The 12,202-nt window shown below is 35.7% G+C and overlaps 1 protein-coding gene across 2 annotated transcripts in view; it reads right to left on the reverse strand.

Moving 5' to 3' along the window:
- Positions 1-232: 232 nt before the first annotated feature.
- SLC6A15 (solute carrier family 6 member 15) overlaps positions 233-12,202 on the reverse strand; it is a 37,034-nt gene continuing 25,064 nt past the window's right edge. The window contains exons 7-12 of one of the 2 annotated variants that reach the window (XM_032689204.1): positions 9,447-9,688; positions 9,149-9,341; positions 7,777-7,969; positions 5,757-5,916; positions 3,058-3,220; positions 233-1,598 (exon numbers count right to left, since the gene is read on the reverse strand). In XM_032689204.1, coding sequence (XP_032545095.1) covers positions 1,227-1,598; positions 3,058-3,220; positions 5,757-5,916; positions 7,777-7,969; positions 9,149-9,341; positions 9,447-9,688 — 1,323 coding nt within the window. In that variant the 3' untranslated portion in view covers positions 233-1,226. The remainder of the gene's footprint in view (positions 1,599-3,057; positions 3,221-5,756; positions 5,917-7,776; positions 7,970-9,148; positions 9,342-9,446; positions 9,689-12,202) is intronic. The other variant, XM_032689205.1, reaches the window with a different exon arrangement.

The raw sequence follows: 12,202 nt of genomic DNA on the forward strand, positions 1-12,202 counted from the left end.
ACTAGCTTCCACACCATCCTGCCAGTTTACAGTGCTACATCAACTACTGTATTAACAGTAAATGCCCCTAAGAATAAAACACTGTCCAGTGGTTTATTAATATGACTGATTTAGCATTTTATGTTTCCAATTTCTTTTAACATCTTTATTTGGCCATTCTTTCAGATAGTCCAGAGGAGGGAAAAGCAGCCTGTGTTATATATAGTAAGTGTACTAGGAAATCACAGCAAAATACCTTATCAATCTCTTTATTCATAGGTTAAAATGTAATGCCATACAGTTCTTAACAGTTACTTACTGAAAAGGAAATATCTGCATATAACAGAAGCAAAACTGAAGGAGACTAATTAAGAAAGCCATCTTGCTTCGACTTTTGAAACAATTACATACAGAATAATATACATATTTACATTATTAGTATATTATATAAATATAATATATATGTAATCTTGTAACCACAATAAATATCAAGGTCTTTCTTAGGCACACAGCATAGAAAAAAATGCAGAATCTGCACAGTCTTTAAGATTCTTGGAGTGACTCACTCTAACATTGTTTTCACACTGAAAAAGAAATATTTTACACAAAATATACAGCCACGGTTTATGCAGTCCCCAGTGAACAGGGAATCTTTGATCGCCTTCCTGTAAGTCTACTCCTTGATTTTCTAATACTATTGCTCTATACAGCTATTACATAAGAAAATAGTTTGCAGGTTTGTTTTTTACTCAGCTAAAAGCCTAAGTAATTATCAGTGCTAACAAAATAAGTACAGCATATCTACATAAAGTATATACAGGTGTTTATACAAACACAAGCTAGGTGAACTACTACTGAGTACACCTTTAATATTGGGGAGTTAACCTGAAATTTAGTTGAAAAAAGGGATTTTCAATTATATAACCTTGGAAATATTTCATCATTTGAGTGAGACCTGGGCTTCAGAGACAGAGAGCTTTAAACTCAGAAATTAATTAAAAAAATCAAATTCTTGGCTATGGTGGTAGAGTAGGCTGCCATTGAATTTGAATGTGTTTCCTTCAGTGCAAATAAAAGCCCAGATAATTTAAAGGGAGTTTTCTCAACCTGTATGTACAGTCATGACATTTAAAAGACTGTCACTATGGAGCACCTGAGATCACACTCTAGTAAGTGAAGCTGACCACTTCTCATAGGAGAACCATGATCAGAGAGAGAAGAAACAAACAGCCTTTTTTTTTCTGTAGTTACAAATCAGACTCCGGCATGTCAGGCATATCTGCCATCAGGTACCCAATACCATAACGTCCATTTGGAGCAGTGTCCAGAGTTGGTGAGCCAGTCTGTTTTCGATATATGTTTTTGCCAAAGTTTGGAGACGGCACTTCACTTGGACTCTTCCCATGAATCAGACTTGTACTATCTCCCTCCAGATTAACAGGTTCCTTTATTATCCGACCTCTTTTGTAGGATACAGCTGCCAAACTACCAGAACTGTCATCGATAAGGTTGCAATGGCGCACCATGAAGACTATTGGGACTGGCAGTATGGCCAACACCATCAAAGATATACAGACAATCATTCCCCATGTTGGATAGCTGTGAAACTCTTCCGTAGCCTGAGAAACACAATAGAAACACTATTAATACATCTTTACCAAAAAAGAACAAACAGGCAGTCCTCACCAACGCCTGCAGTTTTCAAACACATACCTTTTTGTCACCCTGCACCCACAATGTGGGCACCACTGCAGATATCAAATTTGAACAGTCATGGAGATGTAGGATTTCTATCTGTCTGCCAGTGAGCAACACTAACTGTTGCACAGTTTCTGAGACGTTCAGAGCACTCTAGAGACACCCAAATCAAGATTTTCACATTAGGTTGCTACATTTCTCTGTAGTTGTTCACTGATCCTCTAAAGGATGCTCATAACAGACAAGGGTGCAGTGGTATCTGTAAACTATGCCTGGCAAATAAGTCCTTGTTCTGTAGGCTAATAACTGGCCTTAACAGAGACTGTCTCAATTATTCCACTTTGTATAAACGTCGTGTAAACTCTAATGCATTTACTGGGGCACTGACTATTCCTCACACCTCCACCACATCCATGCATCACTGGCCAACAGGCTTCTTTTGCCTAATTTTGTATGTGGAAAGGAATGGTATGTTTGGTATTCTAAGGTATTTCTCTTTCTAATTTTTCAAGGCAAGAATCAAACGCAACAGGAGCATTGTTCTGAGAATCATGAGAAACCAGTAGTTGTCTGGAAAGAGGCAGGCATCCACCTATAGTAAAGCCAATCTCTTGTATTTATCTTTTACCTGTCTTTGCTGTGGTTTCCCTCCAGCTATTTCGGACAATTGTCCCAAGATTATTTTCTCTGACATTTTACTCTCTATATATTTTGCATGACAAGCCTGCAGAAACAGCTGAGGGCTGACGAGCCTATAACTAGCAGAACTCTTAGAAGTTACCTTAAGCGAATCTCTTCTTGGAGCCAATGCACAGAACTGATTGCTGCTCACTCTGGTAAGTTTTTTTTCAAATCCAATACTCTTATTAGAAAAAGGTTTTAATTAATGCAGCTGCTACCTATATTTTGATATGTGTTTCCAAAAGGAAAATTTATGGTATGGCTGAATTTCAGTATTTAATGCCATGTAAAAAAACACTGATGAGATATCTGAAATGATTTATTCAGTGTTATCACCCAACTCTTTCTGCAGTAAAATAAGACTTCATGAATGTGAACAACGTCTCCCAAACTTAAGAATTTCTTAATCATACATCAAGAAATTAAAAGTCACCAAAGCATGAAGGTTTGTGTCAATCGGTTATATTTTAAAGTAGAACTACTCTAAAATTAAAAAATGGTTGGTTTTACATCAAAATCAGTTGAGACAAAAAACCACATCATTATTTATACTGATTTTGAATTTCTAATTCCAGTCTTTTTGTCTGTTTATGTATTTCTGAAATACTTCAGATACGGTCATTACGATGCTGATGGTATCACGTATATATACATACCACATATATACACATACATACTATATACATACTATATACATACCGTATCTTCAATCCAAGCATTGTAGCCAGGAGGACTTAATCCCATTTGGACAATGCTAGCTACCAGCAAACATAACAATACAAATGGTGAAACATACTTCCACATGTAGTAATAATACTGGCTTGGAGAAAACCCAAGCATATCCTTCAGGTCCTCCATAAATCTGTGAAGGGATTAAAAGGTTATTGTTAGTGCAGACACTGAGATTTTGAGCACTGTAATTGATATATATCACCTAACTTGAGGGAACACACTGAAACAATGCATATATAGAAACGGCTGCAGTTTAAACTACTTGATGGGCTGAAAAACAGAGCTTCTATTACCAGTTCTTCAGAACAGATGAATAAAAGGCATTGCTGCACAGTACAGTGACTTAGTAAGCTGCTTGCCGGACTGTGCTGGAAAGATATTTAAACACACCTTTTTTTTATAAGATTCTTTTTTATATCTTCTTGTATTGTCTACTGAGTTGTTTATTGAGGCATATGTCATTACTTCTGACGACATACACAACCAGCACCTCTTACAGATTCTGCAAAATTAATTTTGAACTCACATGTGCTGCAGTGTAAAAAACCAACTTTAGGCATAAGCTATGGTTTGCATCATATAAGCTGCTTAAACAAAACTTTGCCAAGTTATAAAACTGCCTCCTTGTTCCTCAAAATTTTAAGTTATAATATGAACAGCCAGAAGAAAAAGAGAATACTTTTAGAAATAACTTGTTAAGACTGTTCACAAGCAATGATTGTTTTAAATCCCTTGTGGTCCCTACTTCCTTTTGAAATGTCCATCTAAAAAAGGCTCTTATAGCAATAAATATGTTTTCAAAGAAGTTACACATATGAAGTTTCTGTCATATAGACTCTCAAAACATTTTTTTTAACTGCACAGCTTGGGCCATTCTATTGTTTGTTTACACTGAAATTAAACACATCATTAAAAAGAAACTGAATTTCCAAATGGATTGTGCCCTTTACAAATAGCCCTCTTTCTGAGATCTCCAGCTCTTTATCCAGTTGAACATAAATCTGTTATCTTTAAAGGTTTTCATTGACTTCATCCTACTTATGCTCTTCTAAAAGCTATCAGGCTCCACTAGCAGTGATTCCAGATTTTCCTTCTTGTTTACATGTTGTCTTTTTTCTATCCTTTGTTTGTAATCCCTTTGGATGCTATGTTTTGGTTTTTTACTATCTGATCAAAGACAATGTGTCTAGTAAGACATATACATGGAACTTCATCGACAAGGAACCCTTGGTACTATTAGCCAATGACAACCTGAGGTTGTTGATTCTGACAGTGTTTGCAAAGAAGACTGCCATGTTCCTTAAGGATATTCTGGAGAAATATACATCAGAAGAAATATTAGGAATAGTCCAGAGGGAATACTTGGGTGTCATTATGAATGAGAAGTTTGGCTGTTAACTTTAGACTGCATCCTGTCAGAACCCCTTCTGAAAACATCAATCACCTGCACCCTGAGTCAGAATCAAAGGATTACCACATTTTAGCTATGCCTAAACATCAAATTCCTCACAGGTAAGATGCTGGCTTTTGGCATGTCTATCTCCATTCACAGTGGAACACTCCCAGACTGATAACCAGGTCATTTGTTTCATCTTTTGTTTGCATGTGTAAAATCATATACATGGCGTTTTTATATCTATGTGATTGATTATAGGATTATACATGCAGCCCAAGTGGGAATTGTCTGAGTAAGTAGACCAGGCACTATTTGTGTAAACCAGAACCAATGTCTGGGAACCATATAATTAAATTTTCTTATTACAGTTTTGTTTCACTACGACAACAGACTGGCTGATTACTCAGATCGAACAAGTGAAAAGTCAAATGAAAAACCACCCATTCTATGTCACGCTTTTTGCCTGTGCAAAGAAATCACAGATGTTTTTATTACTTTGACATGTTAGTATAGCATACTCTGTTTGACCTGTGGATGACAAAAGTTATTTTTGACATAAATCTTTCTACTGAAGCACATGTTGATGTTGCTCAGTGGACACATTCTGCTGATTTTGGTCATAAAATGAAGAAAAAAAAAAAGGGGTTTGATGGTCTTTTCACCCCATCACTGCCAGGTCACTTCACTTCATTGTCAACTGTTCTGCTTCCAAGTAAGTTTTGACCCGGTTCTTTGCTGTCATTTCCTCTATTTCCTCTCTCACAACTAATGCAAAGAACAATTAATTGCTACAACACCCCAAACTAAATCTAGTTCATAAACTGAAACTTTTTTCTTGTTACTTCCATCAAGTTTGCTTTGTTCCTTTCTCAGACTGCCTGGAATAGTGCAGACCTGTTCAGAATACTCATTCTCATCTGTTGCTTAGACCACGGCTATTACTTCTTTAAATCTTTCTTTTCATGACTTATTTTGATACAAATTCCTCATACTTTCATATCTAGCCTCCTTTCTAACTCTCTAATTTTGCCTCTTTAACTTTATTCTCCTTTCTTTGGACCTCTTACAATCACTCTTTGGGTTTCAGTACACTGTCCTGATGTAATTTATGTTGCTCCAAACCTGTTCTTAATAACAGACTAGATTCTTGACCAGTTTCTATTTACTTGTATTTCTGTGTACATCACAAATACTTCACAAAATATAATTAAAATAATTATTGTAACAAATGCTGTTGATAGGGACAGGGAGATACATTTCCTTCACTTACTTGTCTATTCCATAAATTCGGATGACCGCAATATTCTCCAAAATGACCACAATTAGCAGGGGCAGAGTAGCTGAGTAGTCATCAAACATTGTCACAAAATAATTTCCAGAGCGCTGCACGAAGATCAGGCCAATAAAAAATGCTATCAAGCAGCATATGACTGGAATAAAGAGAAATTTGTTATTTCATATAATTGAAGTTGATAACATTTTACTTTTTAGAGAGTCTCAATTTTAACATTATGAATTCTACCTCTTCCCTACATAATGGAAAATTTATGAAATTAGAATTACTCGAATTGCCATATTACAGCAGTCCTGATTAAGCAGCAGACATTAATCAAGTGACTATTTCTCACTAAATGTAATGTGAATGCAAGGGTAAAATGAACTGGTAAGCAAAACATCATACAACACATTACTTGGTCACTACTTTTTGGAAATCAGAAGTGAAAAGAACTTAGAAGTGAAAACATGGAAAAAGATAGTGAAAACGTTTCAGACTGTGATTCTAAAAAATATCAAGGCTGAATAGACTTCCCCAGAAAGATCATTCATGGCATGAAGTTCAATTAGGATCTGTCTAAATGTATTTGTGCATTAAGCATCAACATTTTTGTCCCTTCTTTTCGTTAGAACAACCTGAAATGTATTCTTTAATGCCTGATCCTGCATAATGGATCTCAATATAATTTTTTCCTACTAAATTTGTCAATAATATTATTACAAATAATATTATTACAAAATGCTTAAGTAGACATAAAATAAGTCAAATTTCAATAAACCGTGAAATCAATTGTAGGCTGAGCATCAGTCAGGCTGATTATTCCAGTTAAGGTGCCTTTTTTTCTCCCCACTGGAAACTCAGGCTAAGGATGATCCTCATCCCTGAGTGAGCTGTGGGATATGCAAAATATTTCAGCCACTGTGTAAATGAGCACCTGACTGCTCCAGTGCTGGGATAACTGGGCTAGTAGCCTGGAATTAGAGGGTAGGAAAGTCAAACAGCTGGGATCACTTTCTACAGAAGGGGGCATTGTCAAAGCAATTGGAAAAGGGACACAAGTTCTTAGCCTCTGGATATAATCCTGTCAGGCATGAAGGAAAGACATTCCCTCATATAAGATGTTATATGTCACCCAGGCAAGTGGACCAACACGGAAAGATGTATTCAGTATCTGAGAGAATCAGCTGTGCTAGAGACCACTTCTTATGACCCACCTGAGACTCTATGATTCCCATTCATAAGATGATTTGAGTGACAGCCTAGAAGCAATCAGCAAGACTCGCTCACCCTTTAACAGCCCCATATGGTCACTGTGGAAGTCTATTGGAGAAGGGAGACTAACAGCAGGCTATCATGGCCTGAATGATGTCACGTCACTGCTGAGCGCAGCTGTGCTGGACATGCTGGAACTTCAACACATGCTGGAGTCAAAGGCAACCCGGTGATATGCCACAATTGATATCACTAATGCAGCATTTTTCTCAATCCCTCTGGAGGAAGAGTGCAGGCCCTCTAATTCCAAGTTACTAGACCCATTCACTTCCACTTGAAGGGATGTCTGTTTCTCTAGAGAGTAACTACGCTGATTTTAGCATAATAAAAATTTCATCATAAATTAAGATTTCATTTAGCTTATTTAGGGATAATTTGCAGTAATTTGCAATGTATTTTCATTCTTTCCTTTTCCTTCGTTTCTCTTATGTGTGACACAAATTGGAATGGAAAGTATTCTGGAACAGCCCAACAGGACTGACCATATAGAAACTTGTAACAGAAATTAGTCCTCCAATAAAATTTAAGTTCTAGGATGTTTCTGCTCATGTAACACTCAGAAAAATGTGTTACTGGCATGTATTAATGTGCCTATGTACGGAAATACAGTCTGGAATACAGTGATTTACTGCTCTGGAAAATGATCTGTACACTTTCACATCAAAAAAAGAAAACAACTTCATACTCTCAAAAAAAAATTAGCTTATTCCTCTATGGAGAAAAGAAAGTTTGTGTAACTCACCAGTAAGAATTTCTTTCCTGACTTTGAAGGTATCAACAATGGGTGTGATAATGCCTTCAATGGTTCCAAACATACTTCCAAGTCCTAAATTTACTAACATGAGGAAGAACATGACTGACCAGAAGGGAGAAGCAGGGAAGTGGGTCATTGCTTCTGTAAAGGCAATAAAAGCTAAACCAGTTCCCTGAACTGCCTGTCAGTGAGGAAAAAAAAAAAAAAAGTTATTGTTCCTGAACTTTTTCTTTCGTTTTGGTAGTGTGACAGTTTGACTTGGTAATCATGCAGTGTCATCAACCACATCTTGGAAGGCAGAGTGGGAAGTTGCTATCTAATAGGCAACTCTTCCACTTAATTAATACTATTTAGTTAAACAGTGGACTTGGCTGAGAATTTCTAAGTTGATTGACATTAACACAGTTCTTTCATAAAATTATAGAATACTAGGTTGGAAGGTATCTCAAGGATCAGCTGGTCCAACCTTTCTCGGCAAAAGCAGTCTAGAAAAGATAGCCCAGCACCCTGTCCAGCTGAACCATATAAGTGTTCAGTGCTGTGGAATCCACCACTTCCCTGAAGAAATTAGCCCAATGTCTGATTACTCTCATGAAAAATTTTCCTCTTGAGTCCAGTCAGAACTTATTTCTCTCTTTCACTGACGATTTTGCACGAGAGCTATTATAAAGGACTGCTACAAAATACACTCTGTTTTCTCCAGTAAGTATAAAAAGACTTAATTTCTGTATCTTTGTTTCAAATTTAAATGGCAGGAATAGTACAGAAACTTTTAAAGTCTAAGTCACAGATTTTACATTTTATCTTCAGATCCTGGTGCAACTATATAGAGATCAGTGTTTAAATATGCAAGTCCCTCCCTAAAGCAAGAAAACTACAATTTCTTTTACAGATCTGTCTTACTGTAAGATTTCAAAACAGGATGCTATTCATTAAACAATTACCTGATAAGTAATAGAATAATTTTTTACTTTCAGTATAGTAGTATTTATATCTAAAAATGTATCTTAACATTGTAAGACATTGCAGTGTGAGGCATTGAATAGGTAAACCTCTGTTTAGTCTTTGAAAAAATCCTCATGGTCAATTCTTCTAAAAAACAGAACTTTAAAAACTTCTCACCTCATAAAGGGAATGATATAATGATCAAAAAAAGTGAAGACTATATTAAGACATCAGACCCAAAAGTCCTCAAGTGAGCTGGAATGCAAACATGTTTTCATCTAGGTATTTACAGATGTACAACTCATAGGTACATTGTACTGATACTCTCTGTAGGTACACTTCACAGTTCATTTCAGGCCTAAAAATACGCATCTGTTCATATTCTTTGTATTTAAGACTTACTTAACACTCTCACCTTGTTAAGTTCATCTTCAATTTGACAAGATTTCAGACCAAGAGAATCAAACTCTTCTTCTTTAACTTTCTGTATAATGTCATAAACTAAATTGTAATCTTCTGCTGTAATGCTTGAGAAATTGATATGATGTGGGATCATATCCTGGCTGAGATTGCCCATTTTCAAAAGTTTTAAAATCTTCTCTGAATTCCTGTAAAACACAATAAAATAGAAAGATCAAACTCAGTGTTCTGTGTTAATTCATGAATGAAATAAACCATAAAAATAATTTAAAAAAAGAAATGGATATTCATACTGGATAACACATTTTTCATTTATGATATTGGCTTTGAAGCCCAGAACTGCAAACACCACCAAAGTTGCCAGCACAGAAGTGAAAAAATTGATGAAGGACACCAGTACAGCATCAAAATGGCAGTTGTTGTCTCTCTTGTTGTAGCTTGAAAAGGCAATGACTCCACCAAATCCAAGCCCTAAGGCAAAGAACACCTGAGTAGCAGCTTCTCTCCAGACCTTGGGCTCCAGCATTATTTCAAGCTGTTTGAAATTAGATATAATATATGTCAGCTATAATATGCATTTCTATTATATGAAAAAAAAAAAAAAACAACAGAAAAAAATCAGGAAGACATTCTATATCACAAAATGATCATATTCCACTACAAACATATTTTCATTATGATAAAATGAAAGCTGAGGCATCTAAATTTGAGCAAACTTATGGGCCAGAATTTCTATTGACTTTATATTATCTAAATGTCAGACAAACATGCTATACATTATGTTTCCAACAATGACACACTACTGTAGCTATGTAACTGAAATAGCAGCAAGTTACACCGAGAAATAAGAGAGAACTTTTTTTGTACAGTACATACTGTCTTTGATTTACAGTATATACTGTCTTTGATATTTGTTAGAATTAAGATGTATTTTGGGATGATCAACCCTCATAAATTCAATGAGTATGATGAAAGTTGCTTTGTTGTTACTTTTCAAACAAACATAAAAAAGTGAACATAAGATACAAATGCTTATATGGAATTCTATTACATGCAAATATAATAAGCAAAACGAAATATATGAAATGAACACTGCCCATCACAAGCTGTACAGTCCACAAGTCAGATCTTCCTTAAGTCAGATGCCTTGAACTTAACCCAATATTAAATGGTATTTGAGGGCAAAACAGCTTTTTATCAAAAAAATTGAACTGTATTGCTCATTTAGAGGAACTGTACTGCTCATTCAAAAAAAATCTTTGTTACAAAGTTACAAGTCACCATTTGTCTACCTCAAATTCCTCTAGATACTGAATAACAAAAAAAAAAAAACAACCAAATTAGATGTCAAACATTAGATTTTCTCAAGCTGATGCAGGGCCTCCATTAATGCATATGATTTTTATTTTTTTTAAGCCCTAGGTTTACTGAAAACAGTAAAAATAAAAAGCATCAACACAGATGACAGCATCACTAGACTGACTGTCTTACTCTGAAGAAAAATAAATCTGCTACTGTTGTAACATTTTGAAAAAATTTTCAGTTTTCCATGAAGATATAATATTTATTATAGATAGGTAGCAGATAGCCTCTTTAGTCATTTATATATAGATAAAATACAATATATTTGGGGAAAGAAAAGGTATGTACGAGAATAAACTTGTTCCTGACTTACAATTTTTATTATAATTACAATGCACAAGTAGCTATTGCAAGTAGTTCAAACTGCCTGTATCACAGTCATGCCAGAGTTTTTCCACCAGAGGGAGCTCGAGGAACATGCAGAATTCTACCGAATCTCCAAACGGTTGAAATATCAAAACACTTCTCACTTTCCTCAATGTATCATTTGGTACAATCAAAAGTATTGTGTTCTCAGATACACATCATCTAGACTTTCAAAATAAGCTTGTAATTGATTTCCTATTAGATACTGCTTGTGAAATTTTGGGAGCTCTGCATTTCAGCTTCAGTCCTACAGTTTAACTGCAGTAGTTGATTTAAGTGGGTTTCTCATATATCTTTCTTTAGGTTTTCCGTTAAAATTATTATTTAGAATTTCTGCTTTGTTCAACAACCATGCCAAACAGAGAAATTCTCCCCTTCCTACATTAGCCCTGGGTTTTCACATATGGGCACCAATGTGTGCCAGTCCTCTGCCATGCTGGCACAAGTCTTGTGGGAATGTGCTGTGATCGTCTGTGGTCAAAACGTGGTCACTTGCTCAGCTAACTGAAGCTGAAAAAGATGTCTCCTCTTCCTCTCTCACATCTATCTACCTGAATAATTTTCAAGCTAGATTGGTTTAGTACAATTTTGTACAGTCTGCCTGCCCAAATAAACTGTTAGCACTACAGAGTAAATGGAACAACAGATGGGGCAAGTCTGAATTTCTTCAGGTAGTCTTATATGAACCTACAGTCCAAATTAGTGCCCAGAAAATTATAATTAAAATACTTTTGAAGGTTTACATTCACATATAATACACGTGACATGGAGGTCTCCTAACTTAAATTGAAATCACAACTTAAATTTTGGGATTCAGAACGAGAAACTAGCAGAATAAATTGAAAACAATTTTTCTTTCGAGGTCATTTATCTGAACACTTGAGACAACTGTATAATTAAGTATAATGTAACTATAAAGTAAGCATCAACTGCAACTTATTTTAAGTCTAACTCAGATGAAATAGTGAGTAGTGAAGAGGTGTTGGTATTCAAGGGAAGTTTTTGTATTTATATTCCTTCAGCATCTAGTGGTACTTCTCCAGTCAAAGAAAGGATTAACACTGTGGTTGAGAAACCAAATTATATTTTCAAGACATCTGTATTCCACCTCTGTTCTAGACATCCTCTCATTAGTAAGCATTACATTTTTCTGTTCCTCAGGTTTCCCAAACTTGGCTGAGCAGCCTGCAAGTTCCTGCAGAACCATGACTCTGTAAAGTGGTGACAGTGAGCGACGTGAAGCACAACTGCACCAAGGTGATAGCTAACAAAGGTCATTTTTATAGAATGACATTTCTCTAGACTCAGAATACCTGGAGTC

The sequence above is a fragment of the Chiroxiphia lanceolata genome, chromosome 5, assembly GCF_009829145.1.
Source record: "Chiroxiphia lanceolata isolate bChiLan1 chromosome 5, bChiLan1.pri, whole genome shotgun sequence".
In the NCBI taxonomy this organism is placed as follows: Eukaryota; Metazoa; Chordata; class Aves; order Passeriformes; family Pipridae; genus Chiroxiphia; species Chiroxiphia lanceolata.